The sequence below is a fragment of the Rousettus aegyptiacus genome, unplaced genomic scaffold, assembly GCF_014176215.1.
Source record: "Rousettus aegyptiacus isolate mRouAeg1 unplaced genomic scaffold, mRouAeg1.p scaffold_m13_p_3, whole genome shotgun sequence".
NCBI classification, from domain to species: domain Eukaryota; kingdom Metazoa; phylum Chordata; class Mammalia; order Chiroptera; family Pteropodidae; genus Rousettus; species Rousettus aegyptiacus.
Genome location: NW_023416306.1, coordinates 9,075,310 through 9,091,662, shown reverse-complemented (window position 1 = coordinate 9,091,662; position 16,353 = coordinate 9,075,310). Strand labels below are relative to the sequence as shown.

Genomic DNA, 16,353 nt, shown 5'->3' with positions numbered 1-16,353 from the left:
TTCTCCAGGCAAATGACATCTCTAGCTTAGTCGCTTCATTTGTAAAAGGTAGGAATAACAATGCTACTTACCACATAGGATTAGGTGAGGATTAAATAGTATACTGCATGTAAAGTTATTAGCTCTAAGACATTGGACAACTGGAAATCTCTGTGTCTTTCTCATCTGCAAAATGAGGATAATAGCAGTACCTTCTCCATCAGGTTGTTAATGAGTGTAAATTGAAAGACAAAGTTTGAAGATTCAATGAAATAACAAATGTAAAGTACTCAGAATAAGTACTAATATTCAAAAGAGTTCAATAAATGCTAGTCATCACCATTTTTATATTAACAGACAGACTCGAGCTCTCAAAGGGCATTGTAAGCCATGTTAGGTATGTGGGTTTTAATCCGGACATGTGGGGAGCAACTGAAGGATTTTCGCAGTGAGCTGACAGGATTATATTTGCCCTTTGGAAGGCTCACTCTGGATACTATACGGACACTGGACTGGAGAGAGGCAAGAGTGGTAGGAAGAACCAAGGCAGGAGAAATTGTAGCCATTAAGGTAAGAGAAGATGGTGGCCTGGACCAAGAGGACAGCAGTGGAGGAGGAGGTAAGTGCATAAATCAACAAGACTTGATGTTTAGACTGAGGATGTGAAATGTCCCCAACATCTTACTTATCCTACACTCCCTCCCACTCTCTATCTGCCTACTAAAGAGTCATGAAATTTCTTTAGTTCTCATTACTCACCATTCTGTAATTGACTCTCAAACTATTACCTTTAGCTCCCACCTCACTCTTAAACTTCAGGTCCAAATCTCAACTGCCCCTGGAGAGCTCCCCACAGATGGTAACCTCACACTCAATATAAACTAAGTACAACCAATGATTTCTTTTCCCCAAAGAATCTCAATTTCCCTATTTTTATACTCGCCCTGTCAGTCACCCAGGTTATAATCCCTGAAGTCATCATCCATCTGGTTCTAAAGACTTTCTAATCTTCTGAAATGACTTTTTGGCAACTCTGATACCTGGACTCATAAAATAAAGGCAATATGATATGAAACAAAAGGAAACATCCAAATATCAGCCCTCATCACCTCTCTTCTATTATAACAGGTTAACCTGTCTAACTGCCTTCAGTCATTCTGCTCTGTAATCTCAAGGATCTGGTATACTCATGGATCAGACACACACACACATGTGCACATATACACTTTAGGACGGAGGTGGAGCAACCTAATATCTGGAATTACTTTTAAAATTAGTTACATTGGTTATAATAATTACACAAAGATAAGTACACCAAAAAGTACAGTGAGAAACTGCAGGAACTCTTAAAGAGTATACTCTAAGAACTTCAGTTTCCTTTGTATGTCATAATTTCAAAATCTGAGAGTATCAGGCAGTACGTGAATAAAATACTACCTCAGTAGTACAAATGCCTGCAAGTCACTGGAAACTCTGAACAGTGACCATGAACAAGTTCTTCAGGTAGAGATGAGAAGAGGACCTGCCTGTCACACACAGACGGACACAAATAGTGCCCATGGGAACCCATGCACCCTACTTGCGGCAAAGAGCAAATCTCAACAGAGCTCACCTTGCTCAAGGGCTTATGGAAATTGAAAGACCTAGTAAAAATTTTGTAAATGGGGAAGAGGGAACATCATCTCTTGGAAGAATGTATCTCTGAAAAGGATTGAGAAATATGTTTCAGGAAACTGGCATCCTTAAATAGAACAGAAACAACATGACTTCTACAAAACAGGAACAGAAGGCTACAGGAAGAGAAAAGAGGAGGATAAAAAGACAACAAATAGAGCCTTTTTAAGAAAAGATGGAAGAAAAACGATGACTTCCACGGAGGGAAAAAATGCATGGTATTAGACACAGTACCTATGTGGTATTCCTGCCAAAATGTTTAAACATGAACTTAAGAACGAGGAAGCAATGAGACAAATCCCACATGTGGGTCATTCTACAAAACAACTGGTCTGGAATCTTTAAAAAGTCAGTATCAGAGATTAAAAAAAAAAAAAGGCAGAAGAACTATTCTAGATAGAAGAGAACTAGAAACGTAACAACTAAACACAACATATGATACCTAATTGGACTCAAGCTCAAAAACAAAGAGCCGCAAAGGACATTAATGGAATAATTGGGAAAATTTAAAGATGGATTGTTTGTGAGATAGTATTGTATGAATGTGAAATTTCCTGATGGCGAGAAAAAGTACTGTGGTTAAATAGAAGAATGTACTTGTTCTCAGGAGATATGCACTAAAATACTAAAAAACATCACAACGGCCATAACTTTATAGTGAATTATTCAGCCAAAAAAATAAAGTAAAATAAATCTGTGTATACAACAGAAAGGGAGTGAATGTGAGTGTGGAAGGTGGAGAGGGAAGGATTACCCACCCCCTCATATGACAAACAGATAAGCATTTATACTAAAAACCAAACCAGTTTTATAATATTTTTTTAATGTAGTCCTCTTTCTTGTTTATAAAGTCAGCATAACCTTGATACCAAAATCTGACAAAAGCATTACAAGGAAAATCATAGCCAAAATCTCCTATGAATATAGATGCAAACATAAAATAAATTATTAGTAAATTGAATCCAGCAATATGTATTAAAAAGGTAATAAATCATGACCAAAAGGGTTTATCCCAAGAATGCCAAGTTAGTTTAACATTTGAAAATAAATGTAATTCACTACATTAATAGGGAGGGGGGAAAATTATATGATCATCCCAACAGATGTAGGAAAAAAAAAGGTCAATAAAATTCAACATCCATTCATGACTAAAGCTGGCAAGAGAAACACCATTTGATGCAGACCAGAAAAAGTTTCAACAAAAGTCAGCTCTCTCTAGCCAAAGGACCAGAAAAGAGGCAGCCTATCAAGTCAAAACACTTTTAGAAAATAACCACTGAAAACTACAGTCAACACCACAGAAAAACCTGTGTGGTCTCCCCTTCACTCAAGACAGCAAACCATGAGCAGGGAGGGAATCTAGATGTCTACTTTTGCCAGGCTGTAATAAAGTATGATCATCCATGTATCCCCTGCCATTAGTGTTACCGAAAGCCATGGAGAGCTGGGCTTTCATCATCCCCACTGGGCAGTAACCAGAATGCCCTCAATGTGCCCTCAGTGGAGACTGTGGGGCCTGGACTTTGACTCACATGACAATAACTGACAAGGCCATGGCAGAAGCAGCAACAAGGCACTACTCCACCCAGCTGGAGGCCGAGGAGCCAGACCTCCTACCCTGCAATAAGAGCAATTCCCCGCCCTGCATGTCAAGGAAGGCTGAGCAGAAAACCTAGACATGTACCCCAACCAGGCAGTAAGCAGGCAGAATGTTCCCTGTCCCTTCCAGAGCAGGGTCAGAGGAAGCCAGTGGGAAAATATCTCTAAGTTCTGTGAGACTTTTTTTCAACATAGAAATCTATGACCATATAACCTATCGATCAAGTGTGAGAAAGTAGACATTTTTCAGACATTCAAGAACTCAACTGCACCCTTTCCACCAGTCCACTGAATATATACTCCAGCAAACAAAAAATAAGAGAGTGGTGAAGGGACATTCTGGGATTACAAAGATACAGCTGAATTTATACAGATCAGAACAGGAAGGTAGGAAGAAACCACCAGGAAAAAGGGGGGAAAAGCACCCCAATAAAACTGCTAGTATGTTTTCAAGTTTGGAAAAAATTAAGGTATGATAAAGCCAATAATGCGAGAGAGGAGGGGAAGAATTTAGAAATGGCGGTGGGGGGGGGGATACTATTTTTAAAAAATCAAAACCCAGATATGGCTCTTTTCTGGTCTCAGGTGGTTTTATTGGGGCTGCAGACAGCAATTCAGCAGACATGGCCAGGTCCAAGAACTATAACATGCATAACTAGTTCCAAAACGGCAGAGAAATCGCATCAATAACCCTAATCATAAGGTTATCTTTTAAGGAGGTGGAACCTAAGTTCATAAGGATCTTAAACTTTGTCAAGAAACGCAAGAAAGGTCTAAAGATGACAGAGACCAAAAAAAATTAAAACCAACAAAGCCTTTGTCAAGCTCAAGGTCCCTAAAGGCATCAGTTCCAAGCTTGAAAGACCTACCTGTTATAATATTGCCAGGGTGCCAGGCTCTGCTGATCTGAGACTAGCAACAAGGCCAAAGTCAAAGCCAAGATTCGGGTTCCCAAACGTGCCCCAGTCCCCATAAAGGCTGCAAAGTGAGGCTTCTGTCTGCCAACTTGGAATGGAAGTATTCGTGTGATGCCCTGGGCTACTCTATACAGGGCTGATGTCCCCTGTGCTATTTTGTGCAAATAAATGCAAAACTATATCCATATATGAAACAAAGGAAATTTAATGTGATTTTAAATTCTAAATGGATTAGAACAAAAAAAAGTTTATATAACCCTAAGAACATTCCCCGTCAAATGGGATGACAATGCACTAAGAAGAAAATCTTATTCTAGCATCCTACCTGGCCTACACTGAATATTTAAATACTCATAACAACATTGAATTTTTAGAGTTAACCTAAGGATAAATAATGGAAGATTTGGCTCTGGTCACGCATCAGAACCATAATGACCACACAAAAGTACAAGTCTAGCTTAGAGAAAGAAGGACTATCCTTCCCTCAGAGACAGGGCAGTCAAGGGACACTGCTGAAAATTAATGGAATGAAGAAGATTAAGTATATTATGTTAAAATATAACCATTATAAGAATTAGAAATAATTTAAATATATAAAACATTGGACGAGAAAAAGTGAGATGTACTATAGAAGTACCCATCATCTTTCATTTCAGGGAATCAACAAATACTGTCTGAAGTTAATTAACTTAAGAGATATTTATCTAGAAGAATTAAAAATAAAATCAGTTAATAGAAGTAGTTTCTGAAAGGGGAGGATAGAGAATTATTGCTCTTCATCATGAGCTCTTACAAACTATTCGGCTTGTTGCTATGTGCGTTCATAACTTTGATTAAAATAATTTTAAAGTTTGACAAATATTCTGTTGGTGAAGCTATAAGGCCGCAGGCACTCTCATATGTGGGAATATGAGCTGGCAGAAACTCTATGGAAGGGAATTTGATACTATTTAGTAAAATTACATATAAATTTACTCTCTGACCCAGCAATCCCACTTCTAAAAATCTATCCCAATGGTCTGATGGCAAAAATCCAGAAAGGCACATACACAAGAATATTCATTACAGCACCATTTGTAAAAATAACACCGGGAGCAACCTAAATGACCATCGGTATGAGACTGGTTGAATAACCCACGGTCCACCGATCCAGTGGAGTTCTCCATTGTCCCTACAGAAAAATGAGGAAGACCCATATGTACTAGAAGTGATCTCTTCACAGGCTGTAAAATGAGGAAAGGAGAGAAAAGTACACAGAGAATGCTACCATTTATCTGAGGGGCTGGTGAGAGGAAGGTAAATACATATGTATTTACCTTTGTTAAAAAATGGTAAATGAAAATTTTTTTGAAAAGTAGCTACCTATGGAAGAGGGAAGGAACAGGGTGGTGAAGGAGGAATAGAAGTCAGAATTTTCTGAATATACCTCTTTTGAGATTTGGCTTTGAAACCATATAAATATTTTATGTAATCATAAAGCAAAATTAAATAATTTTTAAAAGCAATCCCAAAGGACTGAAAGAAAAACGTACATATTGAATTAATGATACAACCGCAGAGAAAGAAACTATTTTTAGTGGTTTTGAAACAGTAACTTGACTATGCATTCCTAGTGGGATATACTCCTAGGACAAAAATAATTGCCAAATTAAAACAAAAACAAAAATCCGTTTTCAGTAATCATACTGTCAATAGTAATGTTGGCATTGCTGTTGAGAGTTCTGTGGGAACGTAGGATAAAGCAGAACTTAAATCAGTTCACTGGAAATCAGGACTTTCAGTATGAATGACAGGAGATCCAGATCTAAGAGTGATGAGGTTAAATAAAAATGCTATATCGTCTCTTATTGAAAATATCAATATTAACATGTGATGCTGTTTACCTTTTAAAAATACACATACACAAAACCACAAACACACACTTCCTGGTTCTGACCCCTGGAGAAGCCTAGAAATAATGACTGAACTAGTAGCAAAAAAAAAGATTCCTAAAACCCAGACTGCAATCTCTAACACCAGATCCCACCTAAAGGAAGCAAGACCCCTTAGACAAACAGCAGAACACAGGTCTGAAGCAGGAAACACATAAGACAAACGTGGAACATCTTGTCACACCAAAAAGCAAGGGAGTTATTAAAAGGTACTGGGATCCTGTGAAAAGGACTCTGGAAGTTAACTCGAAAGAGCCCCTACCAGACAAAGATAGGGCAAATTTTTTTTTTTTAAATGCCCACAGCACCTGGTCTTCCTAGGTGGTCTCCCTTTCAAGTACTAACCAGGCCCGAGATCAGACAAGATCCAGCACATTCAGGATAGAGTGGCCGTAGACAACAGGGTAAATTAATCATCAAAGATAATAAACACAGTAGACTGAAATATAGCAAACGAGTTTAAATCTATATGTTTAAAGTAACACTCAAAATAAAAATCAGTCACTTTCAGAAAATGCTAGGAAACTCAGTTTGAAAAATGAATAAAGGAAATCAAATATTTATTCTGTGCCTCAGAGTAATCAAATAGCTAATATGGAGAAGTTCTCCTTCATAGAAGTATTCTAGCTAATATGATGAATGATAGAAATAAAATATCACTGTTTTACAGCTCCTGATAAATTAGGAATCAAAGAAAGAGATAACCAGACATAATGTGCCTCCTGATGGAAGTACCTATCGCCACCTGTTAAGCATTCTTGCCAAGAAAATGAACTTGTTGAAGTCACTAAATCTAATTCCCAATTTGTAGGAAATAAAAGAGACAGGACATATTAAACAGGATGCAATGGAAATTAAACAGGACAAATAACCCGCTTCTCCAATAAACAAATTGCAAGGGGGCAAAAAAGACATGTGAGACATATCAACCCACTGCGAATTGACCTTACTTGATTCAAACAAATCGACTGTTAAAAAACAAAAACTGACATAACTAGAAAACTTTGAACAGACTGATATAAAGGAAATTTTTTAGGTGTGATGTCATTATCATGTTTTTTTAAAAGAATGTCTATCTTTTAGAGACACATGGAAATATTTAAGATGAGATGACATCTGGAATTTGTTTCGAAGTAATCTAGGACAGAGTAGGGAGTTTATGCTCAGTTATCTATAAACAAAACTAAGTAAGCCATAAATTAGTAAGTGTTGAAACAGAGTGATGGACACGGGAGGGCTCATACTATTCTTTCTACTTTCATAGATGTTTAAAACATTCCAAAATTTGTTAAAAAAATCATTTTAAGCACCCAGGAAAAAGAAATTAGATATTAAAAAGACTAGAAGTGAACAGCAGTACCAGCTAAACAGACAAATATAAGTAAAATAAAATATAAATATAAATATGAATCTTTTGTAAAATTAAACAAAATTTTCAAATATTCTGAGAGGAAGCATAAAATGTTCTTAAGTATTATCATTGTAATTATTTGCATGCCTCCATTCTCTCTCTTAGCAGCCTTAAGCTTCTTTCCTCCCAACCAGCAAGAGGAATATTGCTTTCCATATATCAGGATAGCAAGCCTTCAAATAAATTCAGTAAAATATACAACACATCATCCTAACATACTCGTAGAGAGGGAGCAAATACTTTTCCTACATCTTAAAAACTACTATGAAAAGGAACACTTATTTTCTTTAGACATTTTTTTAACTCCGGGTTGTTCAGACAAGTGTACCCCATCCTCTCCAAGCAACAGTAATAATAGCTGTCACTTACTGAACAGTCATTTCTTTGCTGAGAGCTAGATACAAGATTGCTTTGAATCCTCACGAACACACTATATGTGCATTTCTGAGCATCATTAAACTTAGAACTCAGATGGGGATCGTGCGTGGTTCTGGGGACGCGAACCTGAGCACTTCCAAGGCCCGCAAGCCCCTAACTCCTTGCACGCCCTGGAATACCAGAACTGTTTGCCTGGAGTCAAACATCTTGCTCTAGATTGGTTTCCTTCCTCCTTTTGATTCATACAGCCTAGGCAAGATCAATGCAACATCCCTGAAACCTTTCCTGCGGCTAAAGAGAGTTCAAAAGTTTATTTTTTTCTCTCTAAATCTAACATGGACAGATTTCCCGTCAGCAACTTTAAGCCCGCTTTAAGTCTTACTCATCTAACGAAGCAAACATATTCATTATGGAGCCAATAAAGATTTTTCTCAGTGCAGACTAAAATGCCTTCTCCAATTATAACTTTTCACTTTACCTCAGAGAAGCAAACAGATTATATAACTAGTCCTCACCTTCCAAACATTCATTTATAACTTTGCTAACCTTGGCAAGTCATCTTTGATCCTTCCCTCACCCCTTACGTGTAATTCATCACTAAGTCTAGTCAATTTTACATAAAATCTCTCTCAAATCCATCCTTTTTCTTTTGTCAACCAAAACCTGACTTCGGGCCTTGATCTTCTGCAGTATAAACTATAACATAGTTCCATAAATCAATGGTCACCAATTTTTCTCCATGCATTCCTTCCTATCAGTAAAAAACTTGAGCATACAACTGATATGCATATATTTAAAAATTATAAGAATGTCTTACTAATATATACATTAGCAAAAACAAAAATTGCAAAGGTTGATATGAAAACAGATATAAGTTCTAACATATTCTTTCTGCACCCCAGTGAATCATCTCACACAAGCCAGTTATCAACCGCTCTAAACTACTGCCAGAGCAATTGTCCTAAAAACCCAAACCTGATTGTATTACACCCTCAACTCAATCCCTCAACGGCATCGTGTCCCAGTGGCACAAGCCTACTTTTTCAACTTCATCTCCTACAATCTTTATCCACATATCCTGTATTTCAGCTACTCCTTAACCTCTCCCCATGACTTTCATACACACAGTTCCCTAACCCTGGAAATACATAATAGGATTTCTAAGAGAAAAATACCTTCTAAACGCCATTAATCAACTTACAATGAACTTTGGGAATGTAGCCTATCTTTTCTATAAGAACTTATATATTTTGAATATACCTTTTGTTATTTCCGTTATTTGGTTCCTTTCAAGTCCTATATACTTGGAAGAATGGATATGAATGAATTCTAATAAAAGTAAAGGACACCAACATTGCTTTGTTCTCTTTGGTTTATTTTTCTTCCTTGTTTACTTTTCCATTTCCCAACAAAATCCTTTTAAGCAAAAGGATGTTGAAAATCCAGAGATTAGTTCCCCCTAGGGCCTGGAAAAAAACTGAACCTCTACAAACCATAACCAGAATTCTAGCCAGGATCTAACACGTGGATTTGACAGCCTGACTAAGAACATATTTTTCTACGGCAATGCTCCAGCATTTACCTTCCAAGTTTCAACCTTCCTATCTGCTGTGCAAACCCCTCCAAACTGACCACAATGGTGACGCTAGAATGATGGAGTTGCACCAACACACTTTCAAGTCATGAAAATTCAACTGAATGACTCTGAGCACTAATAATGGGAACTCGGTTTCCAACAAGACTTTCATTCTACCACCCCGAGTCTTTGCACTGTCTCCGTAGGGGACTGGGAGGGGAGCACGGTGGTGGAGAGAGCAAAGAGAAGAGGCTTTAGAGGAAGAAGCCCTCAAGAGGAAGTCACATTTCAACTCGTAGTCCTAACTCACAGTAGGGAGACGTGTCAGTTGTGCTATACAACAGGTCTCAAGAAGAACAAGCCTGTGATGCATTTTGGTAATGGGGTCCTTTAATGAGTAGTCCAAAAACGGACTGGAGCAGAGCTTTCTGAAGAAGCCAAGGCTGTCCTCTGTACCAGAAAACAATGAGGTGGGTTTGGCCCCACTTCCAAGCCCTGCAACTTGCACGGTTCTTCCTCTGGCAATCCCTCCTCCCTTCTCCAAACCTCACCTCTTCTCAGTGCAAGTTTCAACATCTTCTGAGAACTCCACTCTTTCATTTTCTACACAACTCATTTGGACCAAATCAAAACTTTAGACAAAGCATTGCACTTGCTTTGGAAAACAGTTTAACAGTTCTTTAAATGGAATTACCATACAATCCAGCAACTTCACTCTTAGGTATATACCCAAGGGAAATAAAAACACATTCCTAACATTACTCATAACAGTGAAAAAGTGGAAACGACCCGAATATCTAACAACTGATGAATGGATAAAATGTGGTTTATTATATGATGAAATATTACTCAGCAATAAAAAGGAATGAAATACTTACATGCTATAACATGAATAAACTTTGGAACCATTATGTTACACGAAAGACAAAGAATTATACATTGTATGATTCCATTTATAAGAAACACCTAGAACAGACGCATCTGCAGCAACTATAATTAGTGACCACCTAGAGCTGGGAAGGTTTGGGGGGAGTGACTGCTAACAAGTACGGGGTTTCCTTCTGAACGTTCTGGAACTGGACAGTGGTGATCAAAAGCTTTTGTGAACATACTAAAAACCACTTAATTATACACTTTAAAAGAATAAATTTCATGGTATATGACTTATAATTTAATAAAGCTGTTCTCAGATTACCACGACGTACAAGGTCCTGCTCAGGCCACAGTCTCTGCGACCTCACCTCAAGCTTACCATCGGTCACTGCCCAAACCGCACTGACCTTCTGTCAGTTCCTGAAATAGGTCTAGAGTTTTCTTACCTCGAGAGCTTTGTATATTCTCTACTGCCCACCTGGAATGAAAAGCGTTGCTCTGTCTCTTTACGTAACTCATGACATCCTTTACGTCTCGGCTCAAATGTCACCTCCACAGCAAGCCTTGCCTCTCTATCTAAAATAGCAGTCTCTCCCATCATCCTCTCAGCGACCTGCCTCCCTTACAGCACATCCACACGGCTTCATGTGAACTGATTTGCGTTTGTTTTTTCATCAGGTCCACCAGACTAAGTTCCAATGAGAACAGGAACCAATATGCATTATTCGCCAGTATAATTCCCAATGTCTAACACGACTCCCGGCATGAAAGTGTCTAATAAATGGTAATTAGTATTTTCATTGCCCTAACATGCCATGTCCTCACGCATACTGTTCCCTCTACTGAAACAACTATCTGCAGCCACTACCGCCATCCATCACAGGCATCGCCACCACTGCCACCGCCAACGCCACAGCCTCTACTCCCTCTGCCACCACTCTTAACCCTTTCGTGCCCTCATCTCTCCTGTCTCGACTCACACGTTATCTTCTTGATACAGTCTTCCTTCCTCGAGCCCCCCTCTGAAGACAGCCTCTCCTCTACTGATTAACCTATTCATCGCTGGCTGCATCTCCACCATCACAGTGATCTTACTGCATTATACCGGGGTATTTTGGTGGGGAGGGGCCTGGAGGAGTTGGTTTTGTTTTACATTTCTGTCTCACTACTACTTTGGAAAGTGCTAATGCAAACAAACAAAAAAAGAATATTTTCATTTTTCCTAGTATTTAGCACACTATTGAGCACAAACACGGCACCCCACCAATCATGGTAACAGTAACAATTAACGGTTCCTGAGTGCATAATATGTGCTTAACACTCTTCTTAGTTCTACAGTGAGTGAATGAAGAATTGGGTAAATGTCTTGGTCGCCAACCTCAAAGAGGTCACAGACTGACAGAGACGGAAGACAGGTACACAGGCTAATGCAGAGTCGACACCACCACCGGGCCAAATCCACTGCCCCATCCTGTCCCTACGCCTCCGAATCTTTGAGTAAGCTTTTCTCTGAGTCCATAAATGTCAGGTTTCTTCAAACTCACTTAGAATACTTCCTTCGATTACTTAAAATCCCCTTCCTGCCCTTGGTGCCTGGAAACAATTTCTAGGATGTCACCACAAGCAATATTAAACTGCCACACAGTTTCCTGTTGTGCGTCTGGCATTATCAGTTAAATTGCTTCATATTAACCACATTCCAGTCCACTGGGATCACTCGAACACTAAATAAGATTTAAAGATACCTGTCGAAGATGCCAGTTACCACTGCTCCTTTTATTCCCCTAGATAAATAAATGTCAGCTCAGGTTTGAGGTTTAGGAGCTTTCCAGGGTACTACCTGCATACTGGTGACCTTTTCTCTGTCAAGCAGATGTTTGGTTTGAGGCAAAACAATGTTCCTCTATTAAAAGGAACATGAACTACACACTCTTTAGAAAATATAAGGAAGAAGGAACTGTCTGCCTAGACCAGGACAATTTGGCTTAAAAACTTGTAAAACAAACTCTTTCTCAAGAGTTCAAGTAGCAAATTGTCTTTTTAACTCTATGGACACTCAACTCAGAGACTAAGTTAGGATCTTAATTCAGATCCTAATATATTTCTTACATGCATGCCATAAACTCTTCCTTGACACAGGAACGTAAACAAATAAGACAGTCCCTGCCCTCAAAAGTTTATGTCAGGCTTAGTATGGGGACAGACAAGGATCTGGATTTAGTGCTATGACAGTGATAAACACAAGGGGCCACAGAAACAGATGAGGGGCACCTGGCCTAGGCTGGGGAGGGCACTGGAATCAGGGCAGGCTTCCTGGGGATGGCATCTGATCTTAGGCCTACAAACTCTCATTCTCTCATTTTTAAAAGGTGGCTAATAGCACCTACATCATTGGACAGTTGTGAGGATTTGATAAATTGGTTCACATAAAGCATTACCACCATGTCTGACACAGAGATTGGGCTCAACCAGCCTTAGCGTGAAAGGGAAGTCTGATCATGCACTAGATCTCAACACCTGTGTCTAGCAACTCACCTGCTTGACTACTGACCATACAGCAGACACCAGCTTCACAATTAGAATACTGTTTTTGATCACTTGTTTTTTAATAAGAGAATATTAACTCCTGCTCTGCATGTTAACAGTCTAATTCCTTGATCATCAAAACTTTCTTCTCCATTACTGAAACATACAATTCTCTGACATTTCTGGTATAAAAGATCCCAGTTTTCTTAATCTTTTGATAGAGAAGGTAAAAAAGAAAATAATTACTGAATTTTTAATATGGGCCTTGCAGTCATGGAGATACTGTGTTTGTTGTTCATAATGGCCCTGCAACAATACTCTTCCCCTTTCTACTTTCAGGGTGAATAAGGTAGTTTGTGCAAAGTTCCACAATCACTAGACAAAAGAGCTGGAATTTGAACCCAGATCTGATTCCACATCTCAGCCTGACTGGGCCGCATACCATCAAAGATAAGCAAGAGAAAAAAGAGACAGCCATAGCTCTCTCCTGCTCAGATGGATCAGTGTGCTCTCTGTCCCCTAGTCCCAGACCCCCAAGACTGACCTACACAATGGAGCCTGCACACTTAAATGTCACCTCAGTCAGGTGAACACTTACGCTATCTGTTCTCTGTCAGAATGGAACAGGTGATAGTAACCAAAGCAGCTGCCTCCAATGAGGGCTCCACCTGAGTACATGGTTTCCTCCCCACCGGCCCATCCCCATTCCTAGCTGCAGGCACAGTTGCATAGTCAATAGCCACCATAAATCACAAGTACTTTTCTTAACTTCTCTCTTCATATTCTCTTTCGATCTTACCACAAGTAAAGCCAACAAATTTCCCAAGCCTAAGTTTTTATCACAGAGCAGTCTAATTCCAAGATCAAGAAGGCTATTCTTTATACTCATTTCATGCTTGATACAATTTCACGCATTAGTAAGTTCTCCTACCCAAGTGCTCTGCCAGTACAGTGACGGGTTCCACAAAACATACTTGAAAAATGTGTCAACCTGCAACCTTCACGAGCATGCCAGAGACATGACGCCTAGTCATCTGAACATCTATTTGTGGGATTTTCATGCTGGTTCTGACACTGACTGCCTCCTAAAGGGCAAGTTTCTGAACTTCTCTGAACTGTTTCTGAACAATAAGGATACGCATCCTCACAAGCATACTTTGCAATTCTAAGGTGGCTTCTGGGAAGTGTTTCTAAGTGCTATTGAAATCCAAGTTTACAACTCTTATTTGGAAGCAGGAGCTAAACTTGGAGTGCCTCTTTAATCCCAATGCTTCACAAACTGCGTCTTTTTACCTCTCAAGCTGCTTAAGCTCTTACTTGGAGCATGCTTCTAACTTTTCCTCTCATTTCCACAAAAATCGAGAACAGTGTGCTCATCCAACTCTTCCATTTTCATTATCATAAGCAAACTCTTCTAGTTTCATTTAGCAAAGGTCTCAGAACTGCTGCAATGCATCTTAGACACAATTTATGACTGGAGCCTTAGTCAGTCACGGGACTGCAAGGCTGAGCACAGGCCACACTGCATAAGCATCAACTGGACAAGGATGTGATATATGAATTAGATTTTGTCCCTAACGCCCTTCCCCTTTCAAACTTCCCTAGCATAATTTTCAGAACGCTGAAATAAACACATTCCACAGACTTTCTTGTAAGCAGGTTTCAAGTGTCCTACAAAAGTTGTTTTAAGAAAAACTTAGTCTACGCTGTCAACTTTGTTTTTAAGTGTCCTTAAACAATTCTATTACTCATGGATAAAAAGTGAACATTTGTTAGTGATTAGAGATAAGGCATCTCATGTTCTGGAGCTGAGGAAGGGAGAGGCCAAAAGAGGACCTGGCTGGAAGGGGAGATAGATACAGTCCAAAACAACACACCCAAACTGGACTGCAAAAAAGTTGCACTTTCCAAAGTCAACTTCTAAGTCTAGAAGGACGGCAACAATGTCTCAATGGGTTCTGAAGTTAAAAGTATCAACAACTTCCCAGGAAGACTAACTCCCCATCAGGGACTCCTGATGAATGAATGAGTGAGTGAATTAGCCATATTGGATTACAAAGCCTTTCGAACAATGATCAAGATCAGGTGCTCAGTTACATCACTGAGGTATCTTCCTCCACAGCCTTTGGCCCTTGCTGTGTGGACACTTGCACAGATAAGAGGGGGAATTTGGAGCGTGAAAAAGGCCTTCGCCCCAGGCCATCCCGACCTTAGGTCCACGAGGGCCCCTCCGACAACCTCACGTGAATTCTGTGGGGGCCGCCAGCCTTAAGCTGCCGGTCTGCAACCTCTTCAAGACCTGCTCAACTCTCAGGGGCGCCCCAAACACACCCATTTGAGTAGTTGCTTCCGGAGATTTCTCGCCCTCCCCCCAATAGTTGTATGATCATTTTCAGAGGCTCTCCATAACCCTGGGGATGAGGCCACCTCGTAATTAATCTCAGCTGCTCCCGCCCGCAGGTGAGAAAGGGGACACCTGACCACTAGCGCCCTTCCACCCCATGCGCACCCCGCCCCCGCGCCTCCCTGGATCGCCATGGCAACCGTCCCCCTCCCCGCGTGACGCCAGCACGCGGGGCGCCCCTAGGGTCCCGGCAACAAGTCCCCCGCGCGGCCCACGGCCTGCAGCCCTTGCCCGGCCCTGCCGCCCCGCGCCCGGCCCGGCTCCGCCTGGCCGCACTCACTTGATCCTGGAGCCCATGGTCCCCGGGCCTCCTCATGGGCCCGCGGGCCCCGCTCGGCGCTGCGCTGCCCGCCCGCCCGCGGCTGACCGGCCTCCCTCCGGCGCTCTCCCCGCCCCTTCCTCCCTTCCCTCAGGCTAGGCCCGCCCGCTCGAGGCTCGCTCCCTCGCCGCCGCCGCTCCTGTGGTTAATGTACTCGCTCCAGCCCGGCGAACGCCATGGTCGCCGGCGCGCGTACCCGGCGCGCGCCGCCCCCTCCACCTCCCGCGCCACCGCCCCCTGCCTCCCGCGCCGCCGCCGCCCGCGGGGGCTGCCGGGAACTGTAGTCCGCTCGCGGGGGCGGGGGCGGGGGCGGGGCCGCTGCAGGACGGTGGGGGCGGGGACCGCGCTTCCGCCCACTGACTCCCCCAGCTCTGTGCGGCGCGCCTTCCGGGTGCAGTCCCCGAAAGACCTCCAGCACGCTGCTCTCTTAGGGAAACCTACCCCTGCAACCCCCTGGAAAAGATCTTCATCTCACAGAGACCTCCCTACCCCACTCCAGATCAAGAAACCTTTTCTCCCCTTTGAAGTTCGCACACCCAATAACTGGCGTAGAGATATGTCTCCCACTCAGGCCTCCATGAAAACACAAGTTTGCCCTTAGAAAATTCCACATCTTCAAGTAAGCTCCTTAAACGATCCACAGATCCTCTTCTCTATCACACCATCCACTTCCCCAGCATGGTCCTTAATGGAAGCCCTTCCTCTCTTCTTAAACCTTTGTAGAGGTCTCACATACCCGCAGAAAAGCCACCTGGGGGCTTCATAG

The 16,353-nt window shown here is 41.3% G+C and overlaps 1 protein-coding gene across 10 annotated transcripts in view; it reads right to left on the bottom strand.

Moving 5' to 3' along the window:
* Positions 1 to 15,781, bottom strand: part of DENND1A (DENN domain containing 1A) — a 452,316-nt gene extending 436,535 nt beyond the window's left edge. For 4 of the 10 annotated variants that reach the window (XM_016137432.2, XM_016137434.2, XM_036238282.1 and 1 more), the window contains exon 1: positions 15,549 to 15,781. In XM_016137432.2, the coding sequence (XP_015992918.2) occupies positions 15,549 to 15,565 (17 nt within the window). In that variant the 5' untranslated portion in view covers positions 15,566 to 15,781. Of the gene's footprint in view, positions 1 to 5,240; positions 5,700 to 15,548 lie in introns of those variants that run through there. The other 6 variants (XM_016137430.2, XM_016137433.2, XM_036238285.1 and 3 more) reach the window with 4 other exon arrangements.
* Between the last annotated feature and the right edge of the window lie 572 nt (positions 15,782 to 16,353).